This window comes from Gasterosteus aculeatus, chromosome 3, assembly GCF_964276395.1.
Source record: "Gasterosteus aculeatus chromosome 3, fGasAcu3.hap1.1, whole genome shotgun sequence".
Classification (NCBI taxonomy): domain Eukaryota; kingdom Metazoa; phylum Chordata; class Actinopteri; order Perciformes; family Gasterosteidae; genus Gasterosteus; species Gasterosteus aculeatus.
In genome coordinates, this window is record NC_135690.1 from 14,026,217 (window position 1) to 14,045,792 (window position 19,576).

The following is a 19,576-nucleotide window of genomic DNA, read 5'->3' on the forward strand; positions in this document are numbered from 1 at the left end:
AGATCTCCTCCGCCCCTTTCAACTATTCAGCCGCCGCTTGTTCTGCGATTTGGAGAGACGGATTCCTCGCAGCGGGAAATCAATTACATTCACACCAATATGGATGAGAGGCCGATGGTGATCTGCATCCCTCACACACACACACACACACACACACACACAAACTTCTTCTCTTTACTCTGTGCCTTGCCGACAAAATGAGAAGTTGTGTGTTTTTTTTAAAGAAATGACTACTTTTGTGAGAATCCCTGCTGCGCGCTTTGGCTCAGAGTGAAACGCCGCACACAACGGGGGAGAGTCGCATGCGGGGGTGGAGGTGAGGGGGGAAGGTGAGTAGGGACACCGAGGAAGTAGGTGGAGTAAAAAGGGAGCGGCGATTGAACTCCTCGAGGGTCCCGGTCCCTTGTGACGTCACGCTGACACCGTTGACCTCTCGCCCCGCACACACAGACAAGACACCGGGTCACACTGCGGCGCGACGTTGGAGATCAAGAGCGTTCTGATGTCACCGTCATCTCACCCACTAAAATGGCAAAAAGTTCAAGGTGAAAGGAAAGTTGAGAACGTGCGTCAGGTTTTTGGAAACTTATGATACTTTTCCAAGGCATTGGAGCCAAAACTCAGGGTCACTTCTTTCTTTCGCGCTTTGCAAAGTGACAAAAGGACGAAGCCTGAAAGAGGGTTACGTCACTTACATCGAATTCAAAGTAGTCCTTGGCTAAATAATGTTGGAACGGAGGCATGCGATCGCTTCACAATCAAATTTTTTTAAATGGAGAACATTTTAAAAGGGAAGAGTCACGGAAAGTTGAGGTTGACTAATGAAGTGTGTCTATTATGGAGATTTTTTTTTAAATGTTGAAAGCCAAACCTCGTGAGGAGAGGAACTTTTTATATTTTCACAGCGTTTATTCACAAAAGTTATTTGTCACATTTTGGTTGCCCGAATGATGCCGTATTCAGAGCGATCGGCGGCCTGCGGTTGGCTCTCCCCTCCGGTGTCACCTACGGTTGCCAAAAATAACGACGGCCAAAAGCTCTTGGCTTTGAAGCGGCGGTCCACAAACCGACGTGTGAAGTGAACGGTGACTACTTCCACTCCTTAAATACGGTGCTCCAAGTTGCATCCATCCATCCCTTGTCAAACCGCTTATCCTGCACACAGGGTCGCGGGGGGGCTGGAGTCCATCCCAGCCAACTTCGGGCGATAGACAGGGTATATCCTGGATTGGTCGCCAGCCAATCGCAGGGCTACACAGAGACACACAACCATTCACACTCACATTCACACATCTACGGGCAATTTAGAGTCACCAATTAACCTGATCCCCAGAGCATGTCTTTGGACTGTGGAAAGAAGCCGGAGAACCCGGAGAGAACCCACGCAGACACGGGGAGAACATGCAGACTCCACACAGAAAGGCCACTGGGCGGAATCGAACCCAGGACCTTCTTGCTGTGAGGCAACGGTGCTAACCACCACGCCACCGTGCCGCCTGCTCCAAGTTTGAAGGAATAAAATAACAGATTTGAATGAATAAACAACCGTAACGTTTGCACTGTTTACCAACCGTGTTTTCCGGCAGATAGCCGACTTTGCAAAGAGGCCTACTGGAAAAGTCTCTGTCAGCGACTTTTAGAACGGTCCTGGACGGCAAAAGGGTTCACAGGAATCCTTAAACTTGATATTTAAATTAGCATTTAATTCTCTTTCGGTTACCTTGTCTCAAATATCACAGAGCTTTTTTTATGCAAATCTGATGGGAAAAAAATCTATTAGCTATTTGTCGAGGGAACGAGCTTTGACACTAGCTTCCAGGGTTGGCCTACGAAAACACCGAGTCCCTGTGGTACTCTGTGTGACAGGTGGGGGAATACTTTATAGGAGGCTTTGGAAAGGAGATCACATGAATGCAGCTGCCATCAGATTTTGGCCTCCAGCAGCCGTCACGTGTCCATTCCTCCAACGCCGCCCCTTCTAATCCAAACACACTGTGCTAAAGACAAAACTACCTAGCGAAGAGAGTTACGTAAGTCCGTGCACGGCCCGTCCACCTGATGGGCAGCACGGCAGCAAAGGACACGTCAGCTTTGCAGCAAATCACGCACTCACACACTCATCACACAAATCACAAACACACCCGTCAGGACACACGATAGAAGCCTAACGCTGCCACTGAGGGGAGCGCAGCAGCTCAGATTTCATTGTGATAATAGCTGCGAGGAGTCACGTTTCCTCATTGTTCGCTGCTGCGGAGACGGCCACGGTGCTGGAATCTCAACTCAGAATTATTAAAGAACAAATATGATGCAAGATTATCAAAGGGTTGCATATAATGTTTTAATTACAAAGATAATACGGTGGAGAGCCACTGAGGGAAAGAAGGAATGACATTCATCACTCTGTTTCACCGTTACAACGGTTAATTCACTCACCATTCATTCATTTAAATACTCTATGGCCCAATGAGCACGACCCGTCTCAGGTGCCATCCTTTCTCATCATGGCGTGTGTGTGTGTGTGTGTGTCTGTGTATTTGCTCAATAGTTTCACCGAGACCTCTCAGCCACCTCATTAACATTTTAGGTGACCAGTCTGTCGCGGCCTTAGTTAACAATTCATGAGCGGGGCTTATAGCTATATTAACATTTTACAACCAATAAATCAGCTCTCCTAATCTGCCGTGTGTGTGTGTCTGCACGCACAGTGGGTGGGTTGAGCCGTCATTTGTGTACATCCACAATTCTCTCTCCCTCCCTTTGTCTCCAAGTTTGACCACAACATTTCTCTGATCTTTCTCTTGATCTTATGTTCCGATCGTGACACGGCAGCGAATCATTCCCATTTTTTTACACTCAGCAAAACAAGATAGATTTCAACTGCAATCTTCTCGGGGAGGAGGTCACTCACGGTGTTAGGCCAATTAATGACCTAAAAAGACAAATCCCACCAAGCAATTGTCACCCGTAATGGAGAGGTCGTCTAATTAGGGAGCTATTTTCCCATCAGTCGACTCTTACAAAGCGACGGCCTCTGTCAAGGCTTTGCTTTTTTTCCGTGGGAAGCGAAATAAATGAGATGGGAGACAAGAGTCGGGGAGGCGAGAGGGATAAATCTAAAATAATGGTGGACAAGACAACCTGGTGGGGTCTACTCCTTGGGGTATCATCACTTCTGCTTCTCCTACGGTGAAGAATGTTCCCGAAAGCCTCCAAGAGTCGGTGCACCAAATGAGACGAAGGAGCCGCTTCACATGTGAAACGCTGTGAGCGTTTACATGAAGTCAAGCACTATAGAATGCACCTGAGAGGGACAAACGATCCATCGTCTTCACTCCGGGAGTGATGGAAAGGGATTCACAAGTCTTCCCCAAAAGCCTCTGATTTTTTTGATTTGTTTCAGCTCGTCGACTTGCAGCGACCGAATTAAGTGGAATATGTGATCAAAACGCCGCGTCTCTCTCTCGCACGCTGAGAGAAAGTTGAAACTCAGGCCACAACCCCCACGACGGCACCTGCAGGCGGCTCCTTGACCCCACTTTGAAATCTACCTGAGTGGGCACTTGGTGGACGCCTCGGTTTCCCCATGACTCAGCAGTGTCAGCGCACGTGGTGTGTAGCTGTTGCTTGCCAAATGAAAGCCATCTCTTTTTACCAGTACAGCAGCATGTTTACTGTGAGGAAACATCCCCGTGAACGTTGAGCCACACGGCCGAAGTTAGTTTGATCCACATGACGTGAACCAGGTGCGTACCAGGACGTATGTAGCTTAATGCCTTTAGAATACGGGAACAAAACCGTTTTTTTCTGAAAGGCCTTTCAGAAAGCCCTCCTTTGTGTTGTCTCACAACGGCGGCGTTGGCTTGGCGAGGGGCGGCCTTGGAAGGTTCGTGTCTCGACGACAAATGCGTCGTGTGCTGAAAAGGACCCTCCCTGGTTCGGCGCAGGCTCTTCCGATTTCAGTCAGTCTTCCAACTTTTGCAAAGTTAAAAAAAAAAGAAAGAAAAAGGAGACAGAAATCGATCTCAGAGGTGAAATGAGGAAATGTCTCCTGGATTTATGGCAGAAATCAGAGGGGGGGGGTTCTGTTATACTGAAAGATATGGTTGAGCATTTTCCTTCACTTATGACCCATTTTACTCTCTATTCGGCACGAATATCAGGGAATATGTGAAGTTATGATCTATTTTTTCAATTGAGCATTACCCACACGTGTCATCATGGAGAATAAGTACCGTATTAGTGAAGAGCGAGGGGCTTTCATCCAGCTGCAGTTAGAGCTCTCAAAACAGATGGGGGAGCTTTGCTTGCGACTCTCCACGCTGATCTCAATAATCTCCAAATATTAATCGTTAACGATACCATGTAACAAATAACCAGAGACAGGGAAATAATTTGGCTGATGCGGACATGATTCCAATAAAATGTGGCGCCCTTTTAACAAGGGAGGATGAATTCGGAGTGCACAGCGGATAATTGACATGAGCGGAACATGGCAAGGTGATGGAGCTGCAGACTTTCGGGCGCTCATGCTTCCTCAGTAATGAAATGTCCTTTTCTCACTCCAACAATTTTGGAAAGGAATTGCCATGACTACGAGGCCGTTTCTTTTTCTTTTTTTTTTTGCTTTCTTTGCTGCTGCTGTGCTGCCCTCTAATGGTGAATAAACAAACCGCCATATACTTGTTGTCCCCTGTAAGAATGTCCTGGGGACGTTGGCGGAATGTGTAATAGTTTGATACGAGAAGTAGAAATGTAAATACAACCAGTTGATCAACCACTTGACGTAATTCCCTTCTGTAACCCAATGCCAGCATCTCCCTTTTGGCCGGCCCTCAACACACACACACACACACACACACACACACACACACACACACACACACACACACACACACACACACACACACACACACACACACACTGCCACGATGAAGCAGTGCAGGCTTATTTGGGGAAGGCTTATCTCTGGCCTGAGACCACACTCCAGATAAAAAAGAGCTTGCTCAATGGTGAGATGGATTTTTTTGTACATATTGAGCTCCCATAATGCTTTACAGCATCCCCCTTTTCAGCCATTATCACTCCATCTATAGAACTTGACTTCTTCCCCTGTCTCCAGATGAGTCCCTTTGCGTTGACGGAACCACGACAGGGGAAGTGGAGGAAAATGGCTTCAGGCCATCTCACTGAAACAATTTACGCATCAGCGCTGGGGACTTGGGAACTGCGCAGTGTCACAGAGCTGTAAAGCACAGACGATGAATTCAAGTTCTTGTGTAGCTAATGTGTTACTCTGTCTCCCTCTCGCAAATTGCTCAGTTTGGCTTAAGAAGGAAGAAATATTTACACCTTGCAAAAAAAAGAACAGAGTGTACACAACATATAAATCACCAACCCCCTCCCTCCGTATAGACCCCCATTCAGCATCAGGGCAGAATGCAAAGTACTGCTGTTATCCCAGGCCATGAATATCTACCCAACAACACCACACACCTCTCTCTACTCCGAGCATTATCCTGTCATGTTCACGCATGAGGTGAGAATTACTGGCTGTCGGCAAACAAAGAAGTAATCAACTCCCAACTCCTATCTCATGGCGACATACTGGTCTACATTAATTACTGAGTTAAAAGCATAATTTAATTAGAGGACAACACTATCACGAAGAAATGCTAAAACGTTTTTCTTTTTTTTAAAGGGTTAGGGGAAGTGGGGGGTTTCTTCTCGTGGATTTTTGGGAGGAGGGTGTTGGCCCCAAACGTCATTCCAGGGGAGTTGCAGTGAATGTGGACTTCCCCAAACTTGGAGTTTGATCACTCACTGGGGCAATGTGACTGTTTCTCCTGAAAGTCCGCGCATGATAATAACAGAGCAGTCTCTATTTTTTTTCCCCCAGTTTGGGAGTATTTATCTTTATCTGAAGGCGTTTGTTGAGTAGGAACTGCCGGAGAGGAGAGATGGAGTGGCGGTGCGCATTTTTCACCCTGTTTTTGAACTTTCAGCTCACTTGCGGGTCTCCCTCCTCTTATGGCTTGTTCCAAGGGTCCGCTTACGCGGGAGCGGAGCACAGACACAGAAACAGGTAGGTTCCACAGCTCTGCGTTATAGTCTGGACAACAGTGTGTTTTTTTTTTTTTTGGTCACTCCTAACCAAACGCATTCACTTTAATCCCGCTTTCCCCCGGAGGTTTAAACTTGCGTGCGGTTTGTTGCGCGCTCGCCCACAAAAATGCGATGAAGTCCAAACTTACTCAGAAGTCGGAATGCGCTCAGCGCGGAGACTTTAGCCTCTTATGGTCATCTGTGCGTGTGTGTGTGTGTGTGTGTGTGTGTGTGTGTGCGTGTGTGTGTGTGTGTGTGTGTGTGTGTGTGTGTGTATGTGTGTGTGTGTGTGTGTGTGTGTGTGTGTGTGTGTGTCTGTTCCTGGGCTTTTATCAGCCCGGGGCTACATTTGGCTGGAGCCTAGCCAGGGTTGCTAAGAGTTGATAACCTTTAGATAACCGCTGGAACGGAGGTGGATTACCATTACTTCATCTGCGACTCAAACTCTCAGCTTCGCTAAAAAAAACCCTCCAAAGTCTATTGGAGTGCAGCTCCAAAATGTTTCTGATACTTCTTGGTGCACACACCCCGTTTTTTCTTTTTCTTTCTTTCTTTATTTGTTCTCTTCAGGAACTGGTGCGCCTATGTGGTGCGCAGGAACGTGAGCTGCGCCGTGCAGGGGAGTGTGGAGAGCTTCCAGGAGCCCGTGGTGGCCCCCTGCCCGCCATACCAGCCCGACTGCCAGCAACACGTGACGTGAGCATCCGGGGAGGGGGGGGGGGGGGGGGGGGGGGGGCGAGGGTCAGAGGGTGCATGTTCGGATGTATTTGATAGACCGGAGGCTTTTGATGCACAAATGTTTCTCTGGGAGAGAGACCTGGGGGGATAGAAACGTTCACAGCGGCAGAGGAACCATAAGATCAGGATTTTCTTTCGATTTAAAAAGCCCACTGAAAAGGCAAAGGCTTGGAGCCGCCTGGAGATAGTGAGGGCTTCACTCTCTCTCTCTATAGCACAACTGGTTACCTGAAATAACCCTTCCAAGTTAAAAGCTAGTGTAACGAGCCAATTGAAAACAGAGGTCATGGGTTGGCACACTCCACTTTTGAACAACACTCCACTGCACTGCCTCCATTTCCTTTCAACCATTCTCTGCATGATACGGCTCACAACGAGGTGTGTGGAGAATCTTGAGCAAGAGGGTCGTGAACTGTGGGAAGACTCGTGGCTCTCGTGGAGTTTTTCAAATGTATTTGTTGGCTCCTCGAGCACCACGAGCAGAGTGCAGTGTCGTGAAACTACGTTGGAGAGAAGGCAGATTCAGCGTCTGTGGCCGAAACCTCCCAAATGACTAAACATTCTAGATTGATCAAAGTCCCCACAGGTAAAATTAAAAATATGTATTACTGATGTGATCATCTTTAATGTATAAACAATGCAAAAACCAAATATAAGTAATTTAATTTAGTTAGTTCCTCTCCTGCGTGTGATGATAGTGACTGACGAGGTAATTGTGTTTTGTAAATGGGAGTACGTATAACAGGAGGTTATTAGTCATGGACACTTTACTGGAACACGATGTGTTGCAACTTACAATGTTTAGCATTGTGAATTATTATTGGTCATGAAACAACACATCTGTCGTTGAGCTTGTGATCCAAATACAGCCTCAAGAACCACTGTGTGGTAAAAAAGATCCTCGGAAACACTTCCTTCTTAGGTCCCATTCTCAAGTTTCTTCCTAAAGCAAGAAGAGCTGGCAGCCAGAAGAGACTCTTTTTTTTTTAAATTTACCCTTTTGGATGAAATATTGTGAACATATTTAACAATATATGCAAAAAGTTGACAATATATACATTTGTCTTGATATATAATCATCCTTTCTTCTAGTACCAATACCAACAAGATCATAGATATTCCGTTTCATTGAGGATCTGTTTTCTTGGGACAAAGCAGACGTCAATAGCTCTAACAAGGATTCTAGTTTCCGATCCTCTATTTGTCGAGCAGCGAAGTGTTATCAGTGAGGGTGTCAGTCAGACATGTGCAAAGATGATTGTTCACAGTCATCAACTTTCCAGATGCTCTGCATGACACGACCCCTGCCTTCAGGGAAGTGATGTCATCTATTGTTTCTTTGGGAACTGTTTTCCTTGGCCAGAAAGTTGAAATGTTCATGTAATCATGAAGCTGGAAAGGTTTTCCCAAAAGGCAGATGTTTTGGTGATTGCGGTAGTCAACAGATCCCAACAAAAATACACATCATTGAAACGGTATCTTCTTTTTAGAATGGCCTCCCATAAATGGTCTCGGTTTCATCTTGTGGGAGATTTTGAAAAATGTGTGTGTGTTGCAGATACCAAAACCGCTTTCGACCTACGTACAAGACTACCTTCAAGTCGGTCACAGAGCTGGAGTGGAGGTGCTGTCCTGGTTACCACGGCCTGGACTGTAAAGATTTAAAACCATCCTCCGACCGGCAAACCGTTCAGAGAATGCAGCCTTACCTCCAACCCAATCCTGGAAATACATACAGACACACGCAGAGTAAGAGCTTTTCTGAGTTGTGAACGTTTTGCTAAATATGTCAAATGTGTTTCCACATGTACAATTAACCAACTGATTTGAGTCACTTCAGTGTAGAAATGAGCAGATAATGTCAGTAATACTTATCTAAAAACGTACTTTCTGATCATAGGGCCAGAGCGGAGAGAGACAGGGAACCATGAGACGAGGCATGGCGGGACAGATAAGGTGCGTCTTCTTGAAGGTGAAGTTCAGCGCCTATCTCAGACGGTCCTGGATCTCCAGTCCACTTTGTCGGGGTTAACTGGCAACCTCCGCACAGATCTGCAGGAAGACACAAAGAAGATTCTGGTAACGCTTCTCAACAACATGCGTCCACCAGACAGTGAGACGGCCGCGGGCGCAGAGGACACCCCGGCAGTGCTGGACGGTCATCAGGCTACCAGAGGTGGGATTGCAGGAGAGAATGCCATGTTAAAAATAGTGACCAGGTTGGATGATATCAACAGTGAACTGAAAAGCAAGGACGAAGCTTTGGAAGACCTAAGAGGAACCATGACAAGTCATGAGGGGCAGATCCGCGTCTTGATGGATGCTTCTCAATCTCAGACTCCAGCCTTGGCGGAGTTTGATGCCATACAGACCTACGTTGATGGAAAATTTGACACGCTGAAAAAGGAGCTCGAGCGAAATTTGGAGGAAGAGATTGGCAAGATGAAAAGCTCATGCGACGACAAGATCAAGAACTGTGAAGAAAGCCGAGACCAAGGGTTGGTCAGCCTGACCAAGCTGGTGGATTCCAAAGAGGCTGATCTGAGAAAAGAGATCCGGGCACTACGTCTGGACATGGCAGCAGCTGATGGACCTATACGAACTCAAAGGCAGACTGATCCAGCCAAAGTGGAAGCAGAGCACGGTGACCACAAAGACCTCTGGCGTGAGATTGACCGCGTTGCCGAGGCTCACCGCATGCTGAATGTCCGCATCGACAACGAGCTAGCGCACCTGTCTGCACCTCAGGAAAACAACGATTTCAGCCTGATGATCGAAGAGCTGGAAGCGCGTGTTAACGTCTCGGAGCAGAATGCAGAGACTCACTGTTTCTACATCGAAGAGAAGCTGACCGAAAAGATCTCAGCACTCCAGCAGCTTCAGGAGGAACGTCTGGAGAGCATGGAGGACCAGTTTACTAGCATGCTGGTGGAGATGAGCAACAGCTCCTTCCCTGGGATGTTTAGCGTCTCCATGGATGCCATCCAGACAGAAGTCAACAACAATAAGTTCCTCCTGCAAGGTTTAGATGATAAGGTCAATGCTGTCGGTGAGTTGTGCTCTGCAGGATGTTCAGGCTCAGGAATAAGTGTGGGGGCAGGGGCAGTCTTGCCCACGCCTAAAGGTCTAGAAAACATTTTCAAGGACCTGAGTCGGTATAGAAATGATTTGGACGTTCTCAACACAGAGGTCAGTACCAACTCGGACAAGCTCAGGGAACTGGAAGATCTGGTTGGAAGGCAGTCAGTTGCAAATGAGAGAGGTGCAAAGACAATGGAAGACTTCCAGAAGGGACTGATTAATCTCCAAGATAATGTGCTCGGTCTGGCTGGTGCTGTTACCGGGTTAAGTGACTCCTTAAGCAATTACAGCCAGGACATGCTCAGAATAAACTCAACATGCTGCCATGGAGCGCAGAGCAGCTTTGGGAGTCAAGCACCAGACAACTGGGCATCAGTGATTCCAGAACCCGGTAGCCAGGCAGAGGAAAAGAGACTGGAAGAGCTGAAGACCAGGCTTGATGCTCTCAGTAGTTTGGTGTCATCTGAACTCAGTCAATGTAAACAGAACACGCGGGGCGTTTCCGATGCCATTTCTGCCGTGGATGGACGCGTGTCCAGTCTTGAAAAGGCGTGTGGAAGGATAGATGGGGTTACTGCCAACATCAAAGAGCTGAAGGACGGACTGGAGAGGCACGTTGGTTATCTGCGGGATGGCGTATACAGGGTGAACGTCACCTGCGGTAATCACGGAGCAAACATCACCGCTCTGCAGCAATCCCTGCAGAGGTTGCAGGAGCAGATGTCCGCGATGGCCAAGCATGTCTTCAAAGACGCCGCCGTCGCCAGAGAGCCAGGTGAGTTTGTGGTTTGGTAACGGTGTGATGGCATCATCGGCTAGTTGTGTTCTAATCTAAAGGGACAGCAGGTCACCAATGTGGTAGCACGCATGGCAGCATTGTGATTGAGGAGGGCAAAAATGCACAATGTTGCAATAAGAGAGTATATTTTGAGAGTATTATTTTGAACTGTTGTACAGCGGAAAATTCCAAACTCAGTGCTTCAACATGTGTTGTGCTTGACGTTATCAAACTGATTCTGGGGAACGACAGGGTAGTTCTGTCCTCTAATTCCAGTCTTTATACTAAGCTAAACTAACTTAGTTCTGTCCGCTTCATATTGCATTCAAGCTTATTGCAAACAAGCACCATTTAGTCTCATCTATTGCATTCCAGTATACTGCATGACATTAATTAGATATAGATTATGACACACTCAATTTCACCACCCAAAAGTCTATTGATTCTCCTATTAGAACAGGACGGCACTAGAAACACAAACTCCTTTGTAGCTTCCTCTGTAATTTCCACCATATGAGTTTATCAAGTAGGATTAACATCTGTGTAAACAGAATCTTTTCCTGAAGATAATCCTCCACATAATGCATTCTGCTTGCTTGGCTTGCACGGAGGATTGGTGGGAAGGACCAGATCCCATGAATGGCCGCTGGGTATTTCCCAGAGAGGGAGGACACGGGTTCACTGGGCCTCCTGTGCTATGTCATTCAATATGTCCCAGCCAAGCAGAGGCCCACGTTGGAAACTTCCTGCGATTTCGATCCTTGTCGTCCAAAGAATTCTCAAGTTTTTCATATGGAATTTTACAATGACAAAACTGCACCATGACATTGCTTATTTTACTCATACCACTGAACTGCAAACCTCAATCCCCGGTCTCTTAGTACCCAATCAAACACACACACACATACTCCCCTACACTCCAACACACCTCCCTCCCTCTCTTTTCCCTTACACATACCAACCTCCAGAGATTCCCGTACTTTGACCTCAGCCTGATGTGTGGAGTCTGGTCCTCATTAAGTGCCCTGACTCACTGCTGGAGCCAGTCTTGATGGAGAAGGGAGAAGCAGGTCTCCACACCCAGGACCAGATGCTCTGACTACCCTCATCTGTGATGTCATGACTGTGGCCCCCATCACCAGAGCCTCCCTCTCGAAAATGCATCCAAAAGAATGCCACGACGGGAACCTGAGGAGAAAAGGAGGGCGTGTGAATGAGTGGTTATAGTGTAGCGAGACAGAGTATGAAGGCATCTTTCTATTCCATTTCACTCTTTGCCAAATATGAGCAGTCATTTCCAAACAGTGATATTTCACATTTTATTACAGAGGACGTAACAGCACAGTGCAGCTCACCCTGCATTAAATCAGACCGCCTTGTGCGTTCTGTAACAAATTGGTGGGGCCCTTTTTAAGTTTAGTTATTTATTCCTAATCCCTATATTGGTTATACGTTTTTGCTTTTTTAAGTTTGACATTTTGGGAAATACAATAGACTGTATTAAAAGAGTAACCAACACGTTACCCCTTGGTTTGTGGATGGTTTTGAGTCAAAGACGTGAAACTACAGCTACTACTGACATTTCTGTCTGCTATGCGTAAAGTTACTGCCAGAAGTTAGCTAACTTAGCTTATGATAACAGCTGGAAAAGGAAAAGCTACCCTGGCTGTGTCTAAAGGAAACAAACTTCTCACACCAGCCAGCAGCTCTAAAGTGCACTTATTATTATATCGTTTTTAGGCAACCCAGTCTGTCACATGATGTCTTTGTACAGATTAAACAAACAAGATACTTGTTCATTAGTGGATGCTGGTCGGCAGATTCGGATACTTTGAACACAGCGTTTCCTGTTTACATCATTTGTGCTGCGCTGTTAGCTTGTTGCCGCTGCTAGCTTCATATTTAACGTGTTTCATTCTTCCCGCCTAACTCTTGGCAAGAGACACTTGCTCCCCAAAACTCTGATATTTTCCTTTAAGGCCAAATTACATTACTGTATATTCTCCCTCTTTGTGCTCATAGTCCGTGTCCCTCGAGAGAGGGAGTTGGACTGCACGGCTGAGGTAGCATGAGGATTTATGCTTTCCTCACGTACGGGGAAGGAGATAAACAGTCTGAATGAAGATCAAACTTTTCCATGAAGAATCCCAGCTCTGTGGGTGTGGTGGTGGTGGTGGTGGTGGTGGAGAGTCTGCACTGAACTGTTTTCTCGGTCGGATGAAGGCCCCCGAGGAGGCCGCGAACAGATGAGGTGTCGTAATAACAGAACTGAAAGATTAACCGAAATAGCTTTGCCCTTACTCAATGTGACTGCTGAATGGAATTTGTGTGACTTCTGTTGCAAAATGTTGGCACTGCTTTGCCCACAGCAGCTGCTGCAGCAAAGGTCTGCTGCTGCAGCTCGTGTGTGTGTGTGTGTGTGTTTGTTTCTGGCTGTTTTCTTTCCAATTGGGAGTCGTGGTGAAGCAGCAGTGACTCTGAATAACAAAGGTGCATCGAAGCGAAGACGTGAGTGATAAAGCTCACGTCTTCAAGGGTGCAGGCAGTAGTTTACAAAGACATTTGGAAATATGAGAAATGCTTGTTTTCGGAGAGCTTGAGCTCCTCGTTCAGGCGGTGACTAATCGGCGTTCTCGTCCTGAAGTTTGACATTTGATTCTCAAGATGTTTCTTTTCTCATTTTTTTGGAGGTGATCCCAGTCCGGCTCAAATCACATCTCCGTTCCTCCCGTCTCCCTCTCTTTTCCCTGAACTGCTCTCCCCTTTTCTTGCTCATCGCATTCTCCTTCTGTCTGGTTTTCTTTTTTTGTCCTTTCAAGAATGCCGGAGGACTTCTCTCTCCCACAGCCGTGTCCTGTGAGCGTTTCTATCGGCAGGGGAGGTCTTCGGAAAAGAAAAATAAATCAGATGTGTTAAAGCAAGGATGAATTGAAGGCTTTGATTTCATGGATCAATGCTTTTCAATTGATCATTCTGACTTCATACAGGAGAGACAGGCAGTAAGATTAACTGTCTACAGTGATGAAGGAATAAAAGAAAAACAAGGTATCAAAGGCTTTTTGAAGTAGAAGGATGTCTGCTGGGAAAGAATGAAAGATTGAACTTGACACCACACACACACACACACACACACACACACACACACTGTATACATGTAGGGGGGTGCTTTGAATGCAACAGCCTCCCCAGAGAGAACTCTGAAGCCCCAGCGTGAGGCGTTTCCATCGCCGACCAATGAGCCCATCTGGAAGTGTTCAGAGGAGAAAGGACCCAGATACACAACGACGGTCCCCGAGGTGTGACACGCAGCGCACAACGTGAACCTCCCCGTCGTTAATATACCACTGGAGAGAAAACATCAAATTGTGTCATGGGGGGGGGAAGAAAAACGTATGGCCAGAGTGTGATGGATGCGTAGCCACCACTCCCTGCTCCTGTGCCCCCCCCCTGACACCATCTCTCCATCGCACAAAGAGCTCGTCGGCTGCGACGTTGCTCGAGTCCGCCGACTGCAGCATTTCCTCCCCATGGGGTGACTCAATCTGTGCTCGTGAGCAATAACATCTGTTTTGGGCGAAGCTCTTCTCGGTTTGCACCAGCACTGGCGTGTTGGTGTTTTGTTTTTTTGTGGTTGTCCTCCCCCCTTTAGTGAGACGCAAGGCTGAGAGCTCATGGGAAATATGCACTCGGCCAACCGGCGTCCTGAAGGAGGCACTGGGAGGAATTGAGAAAGTGATTCCTGATTATCTCAGTACAACACGACTGCTGGGTTTAATTTGTTTCCATTATGCATGTGGTTTCTGAGTAGAGGAGGAGTTTTGATGGCTGATGATGTTTTATTTGATAGGAACAGAGTGGATTTCGTGATCCGAAGTAGACTAATGTAATGCCGTTGCTCTCAGGTACTTGGATTGATGGCTTTTCCTCTGGATGTACAGATGACTTCAGTTGAGTCATCGCTCAAGCTAGAAAGTAATTTAACGGTGCCCCGTGGGTTTGAGCCTGAATGTTCATTCATGATTTATCAGTCTAGATGGTTTTTGGCGTGAGAATCGTATTTTCAGACAAGTCTGCCGTCTCTCAAATTTCACAGAACAAGTGGCACACGGATTCAAAAGAGCAGAATAAATAGTAAAATAACCATTTACGGTCCACCCCAGTTCTCGACATGAAACTTGCTTTTCAACCAGGTCTGTGGATCATCTTCAGTAACAGAGTCATGATTTCTGGACGACTCGTTGTTGTTGCATTTTTCTGTGAGCACCAGAACGCTGTGGAGAGAGAAGGCAGACGTCTCTACGGCTAATATCTTCCAATCCAAGCAACTCACACCAAAGAAATCAATATGGCTGCAGAGCAACAAAGGCTTTCCCCGGAGCTTTCAACTGCATTCTCTGCTCGTCATTAGCAGATGGATTTAGAGCAGAACTCCATCTGCTGAGAATGAGGTAGATCTTAAGATGAATTTATCCCCGGTGGAGCCGTACTGTAATGTAAACCCTGCTATGTTTGCATTACGCACTCATGTATGTCAGTTCCACCCATTCTGGAAGAGGCACTTGCACCAGCTGATGGGCTATGAGCTGTTTGACCAGCATCCTTTGACCTTTTGTCACAGCAGCTGATGATCTACCAGCTGACCGGTACCATCGAATTATTAGCCCACTAATGTCTAGTGTGGCGTGAAAAAGCCAGCGTGCATTCTGTTGAGAGAAATGTTCAACTCATATATACATGTCCTTTGGAAATGGCTGGTTTACCCATTCAAGATTCTGATGCTGAAACGGCAGTAAGAAACCTGCTTTAACCGCTAAGGTGGATCTTAAATACAGCGCGACACCATCTGCCCGACACCTGGCTGAGGGTGTCGGCGCTGACACAAAGCAGATACTGTAATTAAATGTAGCTATTTGTCCTCGGGACACTCGCACAGCGTCGATATGCCCACCTCAGAGGCCCAGGTGATGTCTGTGCCCTCGGGGGGAGGGGGGTCTGGCAAGCAGTCAACTAGTTTCCGTTCAGATGGTTCTCGTTGCCTGAAACTCACATCGACCGCCTGCTTTGCTTTTATGTGCACGGTGATAATGGTGCCGGTTGAAGAAAAAAGAAAAAAAGCTCAGCGGTCCACTGAAAGCAAAGTCTAATTTGGCCTGTCATCAAAATTCAAGCCGTTAAAGTAGTATTCACAAGAGAGGGGTGGGATGTGGTCTGAATTTTAGAGGGGAAGTGGGACTTCTAAACAAAAAATTTGCAGAGAACATTTTTCCATAACGTCCAGTTGTCGTGACCGGACGGTAACGCACAATCACGCGGTCAGAGAGCGAACTGTAGTCCGATTTATTTACAATCTTCCCACTGTCTGTATTTTTTCTTTTTAAGGAATGACCGTAAGACCAGAGAGGCCCGCTGCCCTGCCAGACTCCACCAGGGCCAGGATCCAACAAATCCACATCCCTCTCATCATCCCACCGCGGCCATCCAACCCCGGCCAACCGCAGCAGCCCAACGTGCACACGATCCTGATCAGTCCGTCCAGCCCCCGGCAGCCGGGCCGCGCCGCCACTCTGCCGCTGGTTCCCGTGAGGCCCGTGGTGGAGACGGGCGAGGCCGGACCTCCGGGTTACAGCCGCAGGGTGACTGTGCGCAGAGGGTCTGGGGACTCGTCCGGCGCGCCTGTCAAAGGATTCGCTGGGGCACCAGGTGAGACCTTCTAGTCAGTGTTCACCCTCAAACCGCAGGTACAGCTTGATGCCCTTATTAAAGGGTGAACACCACGGACTTGATGCACAAAGCTCGACTGTAGCCACAAATAAGGATGAAATACATCCGGTGGTTTCCTCGGATGGATGTTTCTATTGCACCTTTTAAAACGGAGCAATTTAATGCTTAAAAGGCTTTAAACTGTAATTGGAAGGAAGAGACGACAAACGGTCACACAGCCGGTTCTGAATTGAATTAATAGGACTGCATATGGAGGATGAGGGGAAATATGATAGACTTTGTTTTGGCCTCCCAGAGGCATGTTTTGTCGGTTAAGTAAACCCATTGAAGTGTTCAATTCATGTTGGTTGAGATTCCTGACCTGACGTTCAAACTGTGGATTCAGAAACCTTTCGGGCTTTGATGTGGAGTAGTAGAGGTTTTTAATTGCTCCTCAGCATGGAGGGTTATGTTTTCACGTCAGTTATAGGACTGTGAACCCTTGGGATTGTTTTTTCCTGCGCCTGCTTTACGATTGCTGGTCGTATTTGGAACTAAAACAAAAAACGGTAGATTTAGATCCCCTTTCAACGCATGCATCTATTTCTGGATCCCATTGTCCGGCTACAGCTAAAACAACATCACACTCATTCTTAAAGCCACTTGTAAAACCAAAATGATGCAGATTACAACCAGTTTGGTTTTATTTATATCTACTCTGGGAAACGTTCCCACAACGTGCAGATGGAAAAAACGTCCTTTTCTTTTGCAGGCTATCCTCCTCTGCAGCCTGCTTCTTTCAAGCCTCAATCAAGCGTCCGTCAAGGTATCGTATTATTTCATTATCAACCTACAGCGCATTCAGCAGCAGAATTTGTCATTCAAATTAAACTAGTGAGAACAAAAAAAAAAAAGAAAGCAGGGGAAAAGCTGTGAATAACTTGTAGCCTGTGCGAGGGAGTGGGAAGTGGACGCGTTTAGTTTAAGGAGATGTGGGCGGACTATGGGCACGATTTCATGTCTTCTGAAGGAACTTCAGAAAGTTTTACCCTGGTGTTACATTTGGCGATGACCCAGAAAACTACACACTTAATAAGTTGATTCTGTCTTTTGATTTTGAACTTCTTAGAAAGTCAAAGCGTCCACCGGGAAGCTCAACACAATCACCACTCTTTATTTGTATATTTTAGTTCCCGTAGCGGCGACGCTGCCCTGGAACCCCATGTTTCACGTTCCTGCTGAATCACCAGGTAAAAAAACAAAAAAAAACATCAAGTGAACAATCCATTAGCTCAATGATAAGGGGGCGTGAAGGGGGCGGGGTCATGTCGTTTATCTTCCAATCGAGACACTGATGGCCTCGCGCGTAACCTTTGCAGCTCCCGCCGACTCCAGCGCCGAGCCCTTCTCCTTCTCCGCCGGCCTCACGCAGCAGCCGCTCTCCGCAGAGTTCGGCTTCATCCGCTTCAACAGGGTTCTGGTCAACGACGGAGGACACTACAGTCCCCACACAGGTAAACAACAACAGGGTGCACATTCGTGCAACGCCGTGCACGGACGTCCTGACACTGCATCGCACTCATGCAAACATGAATTCAAGGTTGCGTAGCAACACCAGTTGGCTTCTGAGAGTCTCGAGCGTTTGTGGTTGCTATAGGTAATTAGATCTATAATCTATTTTGCGCATGTTCTTCTTTATTTTTACCATATAACAAAACAAGAGCAGGAGATAGATACAGAAGCATAAGAAAATGCACAAGTGAGTTGAACAAAAAAAAAAAAAGAAAAAAAAAAAAAAAGACCTAAGGGCTTGAACCAATCCATTTTTTTTTTAAAGAAAAACCTTTAAATTCTTCTTAGGACAGAAGGAGGAGTGGTATTTGTGTCTTGGAAGGCAATAATGATTTGGTGGAATAGAACAGAGTGAATTATTCACAATGCAAGAAGCCACGGACCACGGTGGGCGTATTATCACATCGGTGAACATGGGACTCCATTTGTCAACCATGCCCCCCCCCTCCTTTCTCATCTCCTCAGGGGTCCTCACAGTACCTCTGGAGGGGCGATACCTGATTTCGGGACTGCTGACCGCCAAGCAGGGCGACCGCGTGGAGGCCGTCCTGTCCGTGTCCGACCGCAGCGTCCAGAGGCTGCAGAGCGCCGCGGGTCAGCACGGGGGCTCGGCCGGCGGGGCCTGCGGCTGCGGAGGCTCCGTGTCCTTCAGCCTGATCCTGCCCCTGAGGAAAGGGGACCGCGTGGGCCTGGTGAGGACGGGAGGCCAGCTGGCCACCACCGGCGCCCGGGAGATCCTCTCCACCTACAGCGCCGTCTTCCTGTACGCACCGCAGGACAGGAGATAGCCGGAGCCCGGCTGAGCCGTCACGGCGCAGACCCGGTTGTTCTGAAACCGTTGGACTGGAGGAAGTGTTGGAGAAGCCATAGTTTTCACTGACGTGTGAAGATTCTCACTTTAAAATTCAGTTAAGAAAGTCATTACATTGCCATTTGTAAGCCATTTGCCAAATATACCCGAGTACGAGAAGCAGGATCTGTTTCTAATATATTTAATTATCAAGATGCTTTTTTTTTTGGTAACTATTTCTGAATGTCTTGTGTAAATAAGTGTTTGTAAATTAACATAAAATTCATAAAATGTTATTTCAACAACGTCATCTCGGAGACTCCGTAAGCGAGAATGTGATATCGCTGGTTAGGCCATAAATCGTGATAAATCAAAGCATGAGCTCCATTCATCTTACTGTGTAATCCACGCTGTAGAAGGAAAACATGATTAATAAATGCACATGAACGGGTTTTGCAACACAAACTTTTAATTCATGTTAGACGTGTCTGGCTTTCTGAAACTGCAATGGGAAAAGGTCATAAGGGCAAAAAACACACGTGTCATTATCTGAAGTGGATGTGGATTAAAATCACTCATGAGAATTAAAATATTCAAGCGGTTAAGTAGTATTTAGCCTCCACTTGAGCCTCTCTTTACCCTTTAAAGATAACAGCAATTCAGTGGGCTGTAATTTGGTTGCTTTATTCAATAAAACAAATACATTTGCATTGACCGGAGGTATTTGAACTGTAATAACGGTTTATGTATGTAAACATATGTAGCCTGTGGGTTTTTTGGACCAGAGTCAAGATAAAGTGCAGCACACAAAA

At 46.8% G+C, this 19,576-nt stretch overlaps 1 protein-coding gene across 1 annotated transcript; it reads left to right on the forward strand.

The window, feature by feature from the left end:
- Nucleotides 1-5,766: 5,766 nt before the first annotated feature.
- On the forward strand, nt 5,767-19,215 carry emilin2a (elastin microfibril interfacer 2a). The gene is made up of 9 exons (XM_040172235.2): nt 5,767-6,085; nt 6,676-6,801; nt 8,402-8,592; nt 8,744-10,699; nt 16,082-16,402; nt 17,175-17,228; nt 17,593-17,652; nt 17,782-17,916; nt 18,440-19,215. Exons 1-9 carry the CDS (start codon nt 5,961-5,963, stop codon nt 18,760-18,762), a joined length of 3,291 nt encoding a protein of 1,096 aa, XP_040028169.2. The 5' UTR covers nt 5,767-5,960; the 3' UTR covers nt 18,763-19,215.
- Nucleotides 19,216-19,576: the final 361 nt, after the last annotated feature.

Bases quoted from the DNA above. Each gene is read 5' to 3' on its own strand.
- emilin2a (XM_040172235.2), top strand. From the start codon at position 5,961: ATGGAGTGGCGGTGCGCATTTTTCACCCTGTTTTTGAACTTTCAGCTC. The intron at 10,700-16,081 runs GTGAGTTTGTGG...TTTCTTTTTAAG, and splicing joins CGCCGTCGCCAGAGAGCCAG to GAATGACCGTAAGACCAGAG. The intron at 17,229-17,592 runs GTATCGTATTAT...TGTATATTTTAG, and splicing joins TCAATCAAGCGTCCGTCAAG to TTCCCGTAGCGGCGACGCTG.